Below are 16,897 nucleotides of genomic sequence, written 5' to 3'. Positions count from 1 at the left end.
TGAAAACTTATTGTGGAAAAGCAACAATAATTTGAAAAAATGGTAGAAGTGATAGCTATATATCCTAATCAAACTTCTTCAGCGGGATTCGAACCGACGACCCCAGCTGACTCAGCCAGTTGCTTACGCACTTGTTGCTGAATATAATTGTTATAAGGCCATAAATAACAAAACCAAATTTTCTAAAATTGTTTAAGCATATTTGCGTTCCAATGCAACGAACATACTGGTTGTAAGCCATCTTACAAATGCTTTTATCAAGATAAAAAATCCCCACACACAAATACTTTTAAAGATATATTACCAGAAAATACTGAAAATTCGATCCAGATAGTATGCTCCTTAAAATACATTTATGCAAGTTTTATGTACAGTTTGAAATAAATAAATACAGCGTGGGGACTAATTTTTTTTTTGAGAAATAAAAGGGTCATATATATGTAGATTTTGCGAAAGAAGTATTTTATTGTTAATTTTCCACAGATTTTACTTTAGTTTTATTAATTAGTTTTTAAATTTTAATCCTTATTTACATTTGCCAGCAGTGTTTGAGAGAAAAGTTCATTTGGCACGCAAGTCTTTTTCAAGTGTATTTTTTCTTAGGCTTTGTATAAAAAAAGACAAAAACAAGAAAAACTGTATAAGGTTGGTCGAATGAATGGCCGTTAGAGTGGTCCAAAAAAATAAAGTCGGAGTTTTAATGCCGGCACCCCCTAGGATTGTTCTATATCATTATATATATGCCTTATCCTGAGTTTCGTCCGAAAAAATTTCACCCGAAAATTTTTATTCCGCTCATAGTAAATATATGGAAATCAAAATTGAAAAGTGAACCGGTTCGGGGAAAATGAAACTCATGATAAGGCCAATTGTCTTTCCGAAAGAAAAATTACACTGCTTTGTATCCAAACCAAATTTGACAATGGCTGACGGAAATTCATTCCAACCAACACCAGAACATTATTGTTCTGTCTATCTACCTACCCTCACCTAGGGATGAAACGATACGAGTAAATACAAGTACATACTCGATACTTTTCGTTCGATACCAAGTAATTTTGGCATCGATACTTTTGAACCAAGTACTTAGTAGGTATCGAAAAATAAGTATTCGTATCGAAACCCGATACCAAGTTAAATTTTGCTCCGAAATTTTTTCCTTTTCGTTTATGCCTAATATGATCGACCTGTGCTTTTTGGCAACTTAATTGTCAACGAAAACGGCGAGAAGGCGCCAAAGTCGACATAATGCAAAGTATACACCATTAAATTACTTCACCAAAGTCGAGGATTTGCAACTTTTACACGGCCAATTGCTCGAGTGGAAGTGTGAAGTGGATGAATGTTCAGTACAGACGTTTTAACGCTATGTAAAAGTCACTGAGTAACTCTATTATTCTTCGCGTTGTAAATATTAGCGGGCATTACTAAAGGTAGGGGCAAATAGCTATGTTATTGAAGAAAAGAAATAAAGAAAAAGAGTGCATTCAAAATAAAAAAAAAATTAAATCTTAGAAAAAAATAAAAAAACGTATCTCAAGCCCAGAAAATTTAAACGCTACCTTCGATTCTAGTCTGTAAAAAATGTATATATGTATATATTAGAGTGGTTCAAAAAAATACTCTTTTTAGAAATTCATAAATGCTACATCAAAATATTGTTATTTGTGAGAATAATAAAATTATAGTTTAAAAAACTAAAACCTCCCATTATAATTGCCATTCGTACTGTCATCAGGTATGTGACTTGAGAATAGAAATCGCTGCATCTTTTAGGCGCATCAATATTACATAGTTACATCCCGAGTTAATAAAAGGAAGGTAAAAAAGGGATTTTTTAATTAAAAAAAAAAATATTTTGTCGGTTTTTTTACAAAAACGCTGATGTTTTAAATTTTTTATTTTCGGGACATGTTTTAGTGCAGCTAAAATGTTGTTTCTACATGTAATTACTCGGGTATTATTGGGGAATATTCCCTTAATTACATACCTGTCGTGGACAGTTAGAATAGGCCTAGTGCCCGAAAATATGCTTTCGAAAAGACTCTGCTAAAATTAAAACGTTGATACTGAACGTTTTAAACATGGTGATGGGTTCAAACTCGTTACCAGGGGGTTTCTGGTGTTGCTGATTACGCATCTGATGTCTGTTTCTCAAAACTCAAAAAGGCGGTACCAATATGGCGATCAATTTTTTAAAAACTGAGTGGATTTGTTCGAAACTCGGTAGTTTTTGGGGTCGCTGATTACAAATCTGAAATAAATTTTTTTTAACTCAAAAAGGCGGATCCAATATGGCGATCAATTAAAAAATAAGTGATTGGATTTGGATCCGCCATTTTGAAATTTGTAAATCTGCTGACATCAGATTCGTACACAGAAACCCACTGGTAACAAGTTTCAACCCATGACAATACTTAGAACTTTCAGTATCAACGTTTTAATTTTAGTAATTTTTTAAGAATTTTATAGCAAAATGGGATCCGCCATTTTGAATTTTAAAAATTTACTTCAGATTCGTAATCAGCGACCCCAAAAATTCCCGAATTCCGAGTTTCGAACCAATCCAGACATTTTTTTTATAAATTGATCTTCATTTTTGATCCCCAATTTTGAATTCTGAAGAACTGGCATCAGATTAGGAATGTTAATCCCGGGATACCGGGATCCCGGACTTTTTAAGGTCTCGAAAATGCCGGGATTCTTGGCAAGTAATCCCGGGATTTTCGGGATTTGTAATTTGCACTTATGGCAATAATAGAAACTCCTTTTCTTGACCAGTATTGGCTATATTTCTTTTTTTCTTTAATAATTAATATTTTTTAATAGATGTGTAGCTCATTATACATATAACACCGCGCGATAGTAAATTTTAAACACAAATATTCAATATATTTCGCGAAACCATGGGCTAAATATAGTAAAACTGCGTTTTTCACTCTGACGTCAGTAATTCAAAAATGGTTAAAAAAATTCAGAGAAATGTGCTTAGAGAAGAAGTATGGGTATAAAATTAATGAGGAACTCCTGTAGAATTTATATTTGTTTTTGAAAAAATTAGATGTTAAGGGCTTATATAAACTCGATTACGTCCTCGAATTTCGTTCTTCTAACTTTGTCAGCTTAAAAATTACCTATTCGTCCCTGTGAACCCACACAATTTTAATTTTTTAAATTCTAAATTACTAAATTCTAGTNATTTTAATTTTTTAAATTCTAAATTACTAATTTCCTATTGCATTTGCTACCCATATTTTTATTCTACATTGCCGGCAACGCTGGCAATGCTTTTGGAGCTAGATTTAGCACTTTATTTTTCTATTTTGCTCCGAAAATTGGGTTTTAGCTCCTAGCTCTTTCTTGAGCTCTTTGCAAATTTATATTGCACTTTTTAGCTTCGGAAAATTTTAGTTGTATTTGGTATATATAAGCCAAAACTTAAGCGTTGATAAAATGGAAAATTTCGAAATGCAGTGTCCACCATAAATTCTTGGATCTAGGTTAAAGAATTCAAAAATTAATTAGAAGAAAATCCTTTTTCTGATAGCGCGGATTTTGTTTTACCTTACTAATTTTACCTTTAAGGAAAGCTGGAAGTAAAATTTTCCTGAAAAATTTAGAGAAAAAATTATTCCATCCAAATATTTGAAATTACAGACTTTAACAGTTCGAAATATGTATATGCACCGTATTTTGGTTTTAAAAGATTTTTCAGCACTTAAACTTATAAAATTCGTTGTTTTTATTAAAATTGCCGAAAATGTAAATAAATGCTCAACCTTAACAAAAATATATAGCTCTTTATTTTAGCTACTATTAGTATTATTTAGCTCTTTTTCGACCGTTTTAGCTCCGCACGAAATTTTTCTCTGGCAACACTGTACATTGCATTGAATTTTTTAATAATTTTTGGAATTAATCATATCCTTGAAATTACAAAGTCCTTCAAAATAAATCCTGCGGTCAGAGAGAAAAAATAAAAACGCCACTTTAAATAAAAACTAGGCTTCAAACCCATTTATTTATTATTTATTTCATGGTAGGAGAGCTTCTCAAACAATATCGAAGCAATTTTTTCGATTCAAGTTGTTGAAAAGTAATGAATATCTAAATCCCGGGACTAATCCCGGGATCGGAAAAAGCCGAAAAATTAACATCCCTACAGCGACCCCAGAAATCCCCTGGTAATGAGTTTGAACCCATGACGTTGCTTTAGCTGCACTATAACATGTCACGAAAATAAAAAAATTTAAAACATCAGCGTTTTTATAAAAAAAACATTAGCGCCACCTCCAAAAATTTTTTTGTTCAAAATAAAAATATAGGTTTAATTCTTTTTATCGAGTCCAATATGCTCCCTGAAGTCGAACCCATTAGAAGAATGGGATGAGCTAAAACTGCGTTTCCTTTGTTGTATAAACAAGCACGATCATATTGCTTCTCAAATTTGAGGTGTGCGTCTTGCTGTTGTTACACAAATGGGGGGATCTACAGTTTTACGCCGGCTTTGAACGGCAAGTGGAGCTTTTTCATGGCAGAAATACATTCCTGCCCAGGGGTGACCACTGTTAGAAAAAACTTTCTAATTTAGATACAGTTAGTACCTCTAACCACTCAGCCACAGCGGCTGTCCCCATATCAAACATAATTTTAGCTTAATGAAATCTAACTGGATATTAGCCGAAACTTTACGTCAAAATATGTACAGTGGCGGTCAAAAGTGGATGAATGGTGTTTCGTTTTTAATATTTACAATGTTCTTCCGGTAAAAATTTTTTTGATATTTTTTTTATAAAAATATGTTTCATGCTTTAACAAAAACCATTTATGTAAATCACACTTCCACACTTTATACAGAATTCAGAAAAATTCAACACGTTTTTATCTAAATTTGGAACTTTTTAATCAGAATTTTTATAGGTTTTTTGGGTATGCAGATAACAGGCTTATAAAATTTTAGTAAAATAAGTGCAAAAATTGACAAGTAAATAGTTTGGGATGAGTCTGCCTAAAACTATACAATAGATGATCTATTTTATGTATGGAATTAACAATAAAAACCACGCTGTCAAGTTTAAACAGCGGCGAATCAGCTGCACTTGATGGTAGTAGGTTGAATAAAGGAAATGGATTAGCAACAAGAGTTTACGGTGGTGTGCATTGCTCAGTGGTTAGCGCTTCTGTCTTTGCACATCGATGATGCGGGTTCGATCCCAGCTGAAGTCCGAAATAGCTGCTATAACTTCTACCGCTTAGACTTTGTTGTTTTTCCATTTTTCCTAACAAACAAATCGTGCTACAAAGCTCAATAACACTTGAAAAAAAAATAAGTTTTAATATTTTTTTTTTTGCTGACGGCTTTTCCGTTTTTTTTTCATATAAATAGCGAATTAAGGAAAACTGGAATTGACTTTTTTATTTTTTTCGCAAGCGGTCTTGCGCATTTTCTTCCACAAGAAATTCATGTTTATATGGAAAAAAGTGCAAAACGCCGTCAACAAAAAAAAAGTATCAAAAATCTATGCGATTCTTTAGCCGCGCAAAACTTGCACTTATTTTACTAAAATTTTATAAGTCTGTTAACTGCATACCTAAAAAATTTATGAAAATTCTGGTTAAAAAGCTCGAAATTTAGATAAGTTTGGGGAATTTTTGAAATTCTGTATAAAGTTTGAAATTGTGATTTATATCGTTTTTGTTAAAGCATAAACCATATTTTTTATAAAAAATTATAACAAAAAATTAGCTTGAAAAACATTTTAATATTAAAAACGAGACACGAAATTTCAAGAACGAAAACGTCCAAAACAAAATCTGGCACTTGCGTTTACTCAAACATTAACTTTTGATGGTGTATTTTACCACCCGGAATCTCTTTTCAAATCGCAATTAGTTTTGATTGAATAAACGAAAAATGTCCATGCACGGTAACCTTTCATATTGTACACCATACAAACTATAACTATAACCAGTGGCATGCGACATTAAAGCCTAAAAATCGAAATTACTTTTTCCCCAAACCATATTTTACGAAATAAGATACCCAAATACCATCCCAGGCTAGGGGTAGACCAAAATATCGACAGGTGTTTGAAATTGACGGTTAATTATGTACATACATAACTTTGAGCTTCGCTATATAAAGTCTTACCCTAAATGAGTATTCACACGATTGTGTGCTGTAATCAATGCAAAATATTTGCTTACAATACGATTGGCTTCTCCCAGGAACTGAACAATCAATTCATCTTCAGGCTCATCAGCATAATAATAACCTTCATCATTTTGAGAGTTGTTGTCGCCAACACCAATACCAGCAGCACCACTATTGCTTTCCGCGTGTGTCGATGAACTGCGTCTCAATACTTGGTTGGCCTCAGCATCTACATCAACTATTCGTCGTGGTGTAATAGTACAATATGAGTCAACTTCACCTACTATTAAATTCGCCTCCTCCGTGCTCCGCAAATCTAAGCTAGTCGGTGTGCCTTCATGCTTATCACTTGCAGCGGTTGTCGCATTATCAGTAGCCGCAATTGGCTTACAATCACTGTCGACGCAGGCAGCAACGGTCGACACTGTTGCGACATCATGAGAATGTGTATCGTCTACAGTATCAATAAAATAAGTTGTACCGGTATTCTTTGTTTCCTCTCCTTCTCTCTTCTCCTTCTCAGTTACGTGTATGACTGATATTAGTTCATTGCAATTTTTTTGACAGTTCTCTTTTTTTTCACCGACGTTAGCGTCGACTTCGGCGTCGACGCTGTCATTTTCGTCGCTAGCATTCAACTCGTTTAACAGGTCGGTTTCGCTATAGTCGAATCCATCCTCGATGACTTCATCATTGCTACAAATACTCGTTGTAGATTTTTTATTTAAACTACAAACGTTGTTGTTATTATGTTTTTTATTATTAGATGGGTTTGAATCCAAGAAATTATCGTTAATTTCTCTACCAACACTGGGCAGGACATTATTGTTTTGAGTATCTGACATTTTGTAAGACCCGTAGTTTTCTTTTCTATGGTTTGTTTTATCGCGTTATTAAAATTTGTCAACACATTGAAACTGGTTAGCCCTTGAACTCATTTTTGTATATCTTCGATTTGGTCTATTTTTCAGCTTACACGCCAAATTGCCTGGTTTAGCTGCTTTGCATAACTCAAAAGCTTTAACTTATATAATATTAAAACCAAAAGGCTGCGAAATTCACACAAACATTTTCCCTTCCTCCACTTTTTCGTTTGTAACGCTTTGTTTGCTTATTATTTTTCGTCTGTTGGTATGCGATAAACAAATTTTGTGATTCTTCGCTTGCTTACACAAAACATGCGATAAGTAGACGTTAACAAGTTACTCACTTCACCGACGGCTGGCCACTGACTGAAACTCGCTTGATTAGCTTTAAGAGTGCGAACTTCTAGTATGAAGGCAAGTCATGATGATGATTAGTTGAAGCCTAAGCTAAGACAAGAGACGGGGAAAGAGACGTGATCCAAAATGGCAAATAAAGATGAAGATATGAAGTCGACGATGACAAACTCTAGTTCAAAATATATTTGAATGGAAATATCGTTTGAGAAGAAAGGAGCGCGCGGGGTTGTTTGCTGATCGATAGGTTGAGTAGCAGTTGGCTCACCAAAGTTGTTAGCAGTGTTACCAGGACCTCAAAAATAAAAAAGCTAGATCGGCCAAATAAAAAAGCTAAATGGCCAAAAAAAGGTTGAGAAAAGCCAGCCTTTTCAACATTTCATTAACTCATAACTTGGCCGATCTAGCTTTTTTTATTTTTGAGGTCCTGGTAACACTGCTAACAACTTCGGTGAGCCAACAAAGTGGAGGAAGTGTTATAGAAGACGAATTTTTTGAGTGTATGCGATTTGACAGTACCAGATGCAAACTTCGCAACATATCTGACGAGAGTTTCACGTCAAAGTCACTCGTCGAGGCTATGCTACAAAGCAGCGAAAAATGGTCAGCAGCATGTGACGCAATAGTAGAGGCAATGAAGAGGCAAGGACCCCCGAATGGCTACGGCATAGCAGCGGCGACTAATTACCTTTCTCCTTCCCGATGTAGGGCTTGACGTCTTGTGGAGTTCTACGAAATAACATGCATTTCCTGGTTTTACAGGTACACTTGAGAGCCCCTGAAAAAACTGTTAAAGTATAAACAGAACGAGATCGGTAAGCTAATTTCGTCAGACGGGGCGATGCCGCTGGGTGATATTCGCTTAACATTTCGTCAAGCAAAACTGAACCGGAACAATAATTTAGTGCTACTACAAATATTGTGGAGGATTGTCCTTAAGAAATGCTAGTTTGAAAATAAGAAAAGTCTAGAAAAAAGCCACGAAGCTAAGTCCTAAATTTCGAAGCTAAACGACAAAGAAAAAGGCTAGATCTAGCCTCAAAAATTAAACTGGCAACACTGGTTCTTAGCGAAGAACGAAGAAAAGAGAGAGGCTAGATTAGAGCGACAAGCAGTGGAGTACTGAGCCACTTCAGTAGGTAGATACGCATGAATTTGTTTGTAAAATGTTAATGCACGAATATTAGGGTAGATCAAAACTTAATTTATTGCATACAATATCACAATGTATTGATACTGTTAGGATTTACATAAGAAATAAGTAACATCATTTTAGTGGGGGCTAAAAAAAATTAGAAACCTTTTTTTTCTGCATTTGTTTCTTAAATTATGATAAATTATCTCATTTCTATTAAATTTATTGACAGATTTTACAAAGCGAAATTACTCGATTTCAGCATGACTTGCTTATTAATTACAAATGAGCCGTAAATTACGATAATGTGAACATGGTTTAACAGACATCTTTTGACATCCCGCGGAGGTATTGAAGAGGGATTTAAAAAATAGAAAATTTTGTTTAATTACTCTAATATGTTTATATATGTATATTAGGGCTGTGGGATTATTCGATTACTCGAGCAAGTTGGTTAAACGATGATTATACGAGTAACTTCAAATATAATTACTCAAAAATAATAATTTTGCTTGTTAAAAGAGTTTGCTTTAGAAAATGCCTATTTTCTATTTTACATTCTGTTGCCCAGTAAAATTAGACTTTTTCTTAAAAAAAATTATAACAGTAGTTTTTTGATGCAGTTTACTTCTATTTGACACTTAGATCATGGATCCTCAGTCTTGCCCCTAAATTTCACTTGACAAAATTCCGCCATCTTGGATTTAAGTTTTTTTGTTTTGTTTTTTTTTGCAATTTGCAAGCTTATTTTGCATTTTTCGTAAAAAATGCTTAAATACAAATATGTAGAGAATTTCACTACCCACATTTGTTATATAGAAAGTTTTTTAAAAATAGTATTTTTTATTGAAAAGTTAACAAAAACTACGAATAAATTTTACATTATCACGGTTTTCGCCATTTTTTGACAATTTCTCTTGAAAATACATAGCATAATGAAATTCCAAAGTTGTAGAGAATTTCATTCTCCACAACTTTTGTACTCACATTTGTTTTGTACGACGCTTAGATTACGGCCGAAAACGTGACAAACATAGCGATGTACGGGATGCGCGGTAAAACTGATTTCCACACCTTCACCTGCTTTCATTAAAAAAAGCGTTGCCCGTGGATTAGGCTTACTGGGAAATCCACGATAAAAAAACGCGCCGAAAAACTCTACCTCAGCGGAGGTGTGGAAATGAGTTTTACGGCGCATCGGGTACATCGCTATGTTTATCGCGTTCCCGGCCGTGATCTAATCGTCGTACAAAAAAAAATATGTAGGTATAAAAGTTGTGAAGAATGAAATTTTCGACAGCTTTGGAATTTCAATATGCTATGTATTTTCAACAGAAATTGTCAAAAAATGGGGAAAATCGTGACAATGTAAAATATTTTCAGTTTTTGCAAATTTTTTAAAATAAAAAATGCAATTTTTAAAAAACCTTATATATAAGAAATGTGGGAAATGAAATTCTCTACATATTTGTTCTTAACCATGTTTTACGAAAAATGCAAAATACCGGATACCCGGCACATCCCTAGTAATAACAAATCCTTAAGCTACTGAAGGAATGCGAGGGTTCCCGGTATTTGTTTTCGAGCAATAAAAATATTTATGATCGCACGGTCTCTCAGACAATAACGTCTGTGAAGAACAGTTAAAAGACAGCGGTTGAAGCTTAGCTTTCAGTTCGGCTACCTCTTTTGCTAGCACCGCCATCTTCCGGAAAAAGTCGTAATGCTCGTCATCGCTTCGTGAAGCTACCGCGTGTCTTTGCGGGCCGTCGCCAAACCTCAATAATTTTGTCTGCCAACAAATCAACCTTGTCAAGCGCCTCGTTATGGCCCCGTCAGAATCGGTACTTTGCGTACGTTCCGCTCAAGGATGAAACTGACAGTAGAGTAGACTGTGTGTGTTTGCATAGAGAGTGTCAGATTGGCAACCCTTGCGTCGACGGACCCAACGAACGTTGGCCAACACCCAGCTTTTGACGCACGCTAGTCCATCACTGCTGACAGTTGTATAACCCCGCGTTTACACAAGACAAGACCAATGAGAGTATGCACATAATTTACACATTGGTTGAGTAAAGTTGGCATCCAGACAATAAACTGTCTTCGATAAGCCAGAGGCAGTGATGAAGACATCAAGTGAAGTGGGAATATATTAGTAAAAAATGTGAATGTTTTGCTATTGTATCTGAAAAATTGACTTGTGTATACCCCAAGTACGCGGCCATAAGGAACAGCTGATTTTTGTTTGCAGACGCAACACCTTCATTGTGGCGTATCTCTATGGTACGTACGCCACTTCCTTCGCATACTTTTCAGTTATTGACATACAAGTACCCATTCTGACGGGCCTATTATGGAGCGCACGCCCTTTGGCAATCTGCTAAGTCAAACTGACCTCAGTATGCTGTCGTTCATTTCAGTACCTGCTAGCTGGCGCATTTCACGTAGCAAATATGACGGACTCATGTCACCTAGTTCATGGTCTTGCAACAATTTCTTGATTCCTTTTTTCGAATCCAAGAATTGCTCTAGAATACGCGTTTTTAATATTTGGTACATATCGCTTGATGGGGGATGTAGTTTTAAATCAATAATTTGTGCGAGTACGCCGCTTTCAATAGCGGCTACCACGGTATGATATTTTGATCGGTTGCTGCTGATTCCCGTTGCAACAAATTGAGACTCCACCTGCGCTAACCACAATTCGGGCTTCGCTATTCGTTGTCATTTGTTGCTCCGGGCAATGCTGCTGACAAAAAAGGCTTGATCGGGGTTATCCTTTAAATCTCCTTCATCAGGCATGTTGTTTGTCGGGGTCACCAATATAAGTAGTTTCGCGCGTAAATAAAAACCATAATATTTATTTCGCCAGCATTTTAAAATGATATAAAATTGAAAATAAAAAATTTAAATTAGGTGTATTCGCGTATTCTTCCAGCAGAAAACTCTCAACAGCAAAATTCGAATGAAATTGTATCTCTGAATTTCCCCTACTTTGGTGGATTTTTGTGTACGCGAACAAGAAAATCTGATAGTTTTCGATACGCGAATAAACCTATTGCTCGAAATTGTTGTTGCTTGAGATTGAAAATGAAAATGTTTGCGTGAGTTTGTGAGTAAATTTAAAAATTAACTTGCTTGGAAACGTCAAGAATTTTAAAAGTGCCTCTCAGTGGTTCTACCTTACTATATTTTTATCATGATTTATGCCTTTAAAATTTAAGTCTCTTAAAAGTCCTGACATTACACTTTGGGCTGGCGGAAGATGAAAGTGGCCAAAAACTGATATGTTTACAGGAGTCTGCAGATTTGTGTGTTTCTTTTTTAACCGCCTTCCCAAAAAGGAGGAGGTTATCAGTTCGACGGAATATTTTTTTTTTTTATGTATGTTACCGCATAACTTTGGACCACGTCAACCGATTTCGATAATTCTTTTTGCATCGGAAAGGTAGTGTCTCATACTAATCTGGTTTAGATCCGATCATTGGATCATGAAATATATATATATATTTATACCCGAGCGCACTTATGCACCGACCGTCCGTCTGTGCACACGATAACTCGAGTAAAAATTGAGATAACTGCGATATTTTAGTAACTACTGAAGATTATTCACTCAAAATTGATATTTAAAATAATTTTTAGGCGAAAAATAAGAATATTATAAATTTTTGGAAAATGGGCGTAGCCACGTCCACTTATGGTTACTACCTTTCCGATGCAAAAAGAATTATCGAAATCGGTTGACGTGGTCCAAAGTTATGCGGTAACATACATAAAAAATAAAAAATAAAAAACAAAAACAATATTCCGTCGAACTGATAACCTCCTCCTTTTTAAGAAGTCGGTTAAAAAGAAACCGCTATACTTTCGTATGCAACAAATATTGTTTTTCCACTCACATAGATATTGTCGAAATTTCCAAGAAATTTTTTTACTGTTTAAGTTTTCTGGCATAGTGCGCCCTCCGGACTTTATTGTGCCTTTTGAGTTATTATTTTTTTTAGCCATTTAGACGATAAACAGGTTCAGAGTTTTATGGGTCCCCAATGAAATATATTTCCCTAATCCTTATTTGAGGTCAACTATGAAAGAAGAGCGTCTCAATGTGCTAGTTTCTCTCAATATTCAATCTGGATGTTAATGTTGACTCAGTATTAAAAGAGTTTGTATTTGTACATCAGCGAATTGCATTATTGAAAGCAGAATAATTAAATAACGCATCATGTGACTTTGTGTAATTGTGTAATTAATCGATTTCTTATGCATAAGTGCGCTTAGGTATGAAAAAACTCCGACTTCACTTAGAACCAGCCTGATAATCCAACACTCTAGAGTGCGTAGATTGTCTACCTGGACCAGTGTTGCCAGGTCATTGAAGTGAGAAATCGTCAGTTTGGCTCTCAGAAATCGTCATTTGGATGTAAAAATCGTCAACATGTAATTATAATGTAATTTTAATAAACAGAACCAGGAAGATTTTTTTTGTTTTCTTTTTATTCCAGCTTCTGATTGCCATATGTAAAATATAAAAACTTAAAATTTTTACGAATTTATAAATTCGCATTACTTTTAACAAAAATATTTTTAATTGCAATTAAATCACATTTTCATCATTTTTTCAATCTGCAACAAGTTTTGCCAAAGAACTTATTCATAACTCCCTTCGTTCAATAAAATATGTGCATAAAGAAAAATTGTCACTGGGTCACAAAAATCGTCAAATCGTCATGGCAGTCAAAGATCTTCAAAACGATGACCAAATCGGCAACCTGGCAATACCGACCTGTACCGAGGTATCTTCAGATACGTACATATGTACGAATGTATGCGTGTATACAATTCCCTGTGTACTCATAAAAGGTCGACAATTTGACGTAAAACCATGTATATTTGTTTTAATTCTATCGCTGTTGGCCTTTTCTTTAGTATTTATTATGCCAACAAAAATTTCCGAATAACAAAACTGAAAAAAGTTAAGATACGCAACGTTTTCTGCATTTATGTTGCGAGAAGTGGACCTATTTATTTTATTGGTTATAACAATTTCGAACTAACTAAAAATCGAATTTTGGAATTCAAATTGGCAACCGACACTGCTTTAATTGACACTCATATATGTACATACATATTTTGATACCACCCAGCCAGCAAGAAAACGTACATTTTACAAACATTATGTTATTCTCGATCGGCGAAAAGTTAGAGAAAGGCTCGTAAACGATAAAACCAAAAAAAGGTAGAAGAAAGAAGCTTGTAGTAATTTATCAGCACAAGAAAAAAATTTCATTTTGTTGAAAATTTTTCTTAACCCACAATATATTATAATTTATAACATTCGCATACGAATGCTTATCCGATCCGTTTACGACTGTTCGTAGGCGCTCGACAATTTCAAACGAAAAAGTACTCGAAAACGAACCGTAAACGGCTATCATAAACGACCTTTTAGCCGGCTTTTCTTCGAGAAAATATCCAGTTACGAGCTCGTTTACGATGATTTTGCTGGCTGGGCATATACATATGTATGTATGTGTATATGTATGTACATATCGCTCATTTACTTCAATAGCAACATAATCCAAAGCCGAGATAGGGCCCCTTTGAACCATTTGCGTTTTTGAATCATTTGCTGAGATAGGGAATTCTGTAACGAAATTCTGACTGAGGTTTTTCAACCGTTTGTTGAGATAGGTTAAGTTTAGAATTACATTTATTATCACTAAAATTTAAAAGTGGGGCGGGAGAATTGAAAAGCCTTCTTTCTATAGGTTCAATGTATGCATAGAAGGTTCTGCATGTAACCTCAATAAGCTTCAAACTACGTAATTGTTGAGTTGGCTCATTCGCTGTGATGAGTTTGCGAATTTCTTGGTATTGTATGCTTCCGGATGGGATGTTATAGTCAAACATGATAAATAAGAAGGATTTCCTGTCCTTCTTAATACCAGCATACCATTAAGGGTACCATTAGGGATGCCAGTAGGGGCGCCATTGAAAGTACCAGTAGGGACGCCAGTAGGGGCGTCATCGGATGTAACAACAGTGGTAATATGAGACGCACCATTAGCAGAGAATGTTAATGTAATGAGAAGGAGCAAATGTTAATGTTAAATTTTTTTAGTACTACTAAATTCTGAAAGGTTTGAGATCACCACATATTTATTTATTTTTAGATTTTTTTATAAGAAAAGCGCCGAAATGGTAAAAATACCAAAAATGTCATTTGGTTATTTTTAAGATTTTGTAAAAAGTAGAAGGGCGCCGAAATTGTAAAAAAAAAATTACTAAAAATGTCAATTGGCTATAGTTTGTACGCTTGAAAAATGCAATAAAGTAAAATAAAAAGAAAATATGTTTAACTGATATATAACCGCGTAACTAAATTTGTGCCAAAAATTGCCAAAACATCGATTAATGAAACTAGTCTGAAAAGGGATTGCTTTATAAAAGACAGAAACCTTTTGAAATAAGACAGTTTATACACTTAACTGTAAAATTTGGGCAGCCTCACATACGCTGTTTTGCATTATCTTGTACTTTTGTACTTTAAACAACGATATGTACATATTTATAATTATAAGTAGGTACATATTAATTGGAGATTTTGGTATTAAAATGTTAAATATAATAAAATGTAATCAAGTAAAATGAAATGAAATAAACTAATAAAATAAAATATCATTTTTGGCTTAAAACCAATTTTTTAGTTTTAAAATTATTAAAATAAAAATATCTTAAAATTTGCTTGATAGGAATCAAGATTTTTATATTTTATTCATTAGCCGTTGTTTAAGAATGTGGTATAAGTCCATTTTTTCATATGTCGAGATATTAGGGGGTTTCTTTATGTATTTTTTTTCAATAAAAATTAATATTAAGCAAAATTCATTTTTTTACATATTAATATCGTAAAGAAATTTTACTAAAAATTACTTTTTAATTTTGGAAAAAAATTGTATAAGTTTTGATAGGTATCTTGATGGTATTTTTATACCCGAGCGCACTTGTGCACAAGGGTATATTAATTTTGTTCACATAACGGTTGTTTGTAACAGCCAAAACGAATCGAGATAGATATAGACAAATGTATACATAAATGATCAGGATGAAAAAAGAAATCGATTAAGCCATGTCTGTCTGTCCGTCCGTCTGTCCGTCTGTCCGTCTGTCCGTCTGTCCGTGTACACGATAACTCGAGCAAAAATTGAGATATCTCAACGAAATTTGGTATGTAGGTTTCCCTTAATCCAAGGTAGGTTGTTATTGAAAATGGGCGAAATCGGACTTTAACCACGCCCACTTCCCATATAACGGTAATTTCCAGAAATACGAAAACTGCGATATTTTAGTAACTACTGAAGATAATTCACTCAAAATTGATATTTACAATAATTTTTAGACGAAAAATAAGAATATTATAAATTTTTGGAAAATGGGCGTAGCCACGCCCACTTATGGATACATGTGTATATCTTGGTAACCGCTGCACTAATTTCTTCCAAACTTGGCACAGTTGTTGGCCTTCGCACAACATACCAAATGGCGGAAAATTTTTAAAATCGCTCAATAACCACGCCTACTTCCCATATAACGGTAATTCCAGAAATACGAAAACTGCGATATTTTAGTAACTACTGGAGATTATTCACTCAAAATTGATATTCATAATAAGTTTTAGACGAAAAATAAGAATATTATAAATTTTGAATAATATAAAATAAAATTTTATAATATAAATAAAATATTATGTTCGAAATACAACCGAGGACGCCAGCTGGCAGTGAAGCTTGCAAATGTTTGCTAATTCCTGTTCGCGCAAAACTCAGTAAGTTTCTCTCTTTGGGAGAGTAAGATACCTTATTCTCTGAATTTTGTTCCTGGCATTTGCATAGCGAACAGAACTAATAGTTTGTAATATCTTGTAACAATTGTTACCACCACCAAAATAACAGTGGATTTTTAGATAAAGTTGGAAGTTTCTACGGAATAAATTTATACTTGCAAATATTTTGCGCCAAAATAAAAACTATTTTACTAGTAGTGTTGCCGCGAATCATTTTTAGTGGTAGCCAAATTCCTTTAAAAAAGGGGCTAAAAAAGAGCTAAAACAAGTAAGAGCAGCGCTGTCTTCGGCTATGCCGAAGGCTTCATACCTTTCATGAACGTCTGCAAATTTTAGTTTGACAGATTACTGATTTTGAATACATCTGCATACATCGATAGAGGAGTTACATACTTATATAAAAAATCGCATCTAAACAATCAGAGGTATGGAAGATATACTTTATATGGCACCAATCTAAGTGATTTTCACTGCTATGTGATCGGTATGTAAACCGGTAACACAATTTATTGGGTTTAGTTTCCTACATAAAGGAGATATAT

General features: G+C 34.3%; 1 protein-coding gene across 4 annotated transcripts in view; it reads right to left on the bottom strand.

Moving 5' to 3' along the window:
- The window catches only part of LOC108370426 (leucine-rich repeat flightless-interacting protein 2), a 55,427-nt gene that overhangs the window by 22,298 nt on the left and 16,232 nt on the right, over positions 1 to 16,897 (bottom strand). Inside the window, exons 1-2 of one of the 4 annotated variants that reach the window (XM_017625766.1) lie at positions 6,636 to 7,403; positions 6,208 to 6,578 (exon numbers count right to left, since the gene is read on the bottom strand). The exons of 2 other annotated variants lie outside the window; for them this stretch is intronic. In XM_017625766.1, coding sequence (XP_017481255.1) covers positions 6,208 to 6,578; positions 6,636 to 6,999 — 735 coding nt within the window. In that variant the 5' untranslated portion in view covers positions 7,000 to 7,403. Of the gene's footprint in view, positions 1 to 6,207; positions 7,404 to 16,897 lie in introns of those variants that run through there. One more of the 4 variants, XM_017625760.1, reaches the window with a different exon arrangement.

This window comes from Rhagoletis zephyria, unplaced genomic scaffold, assembly GCF_001687245.7.
Source record: "Rhagoletis zephyria isolate East Lansing unplaced genomic scaffold, Rhagoletis_zephyria_1.1 Rzeph_scaffold_00061, whole genome shotgun sequence".
NCBI classification, from domain to species: domain Eukaryota; kingdom Metazoa; phylum Arthropoda; class Insecta; order Diptera; family Tephritidae; genus Rhagoletis; species Rhagoletis zephyria.
Note: the sequence above shows the minus strand (reverse complement) of the source record. Positions and strands in the feature narration are given on the sequence as shown.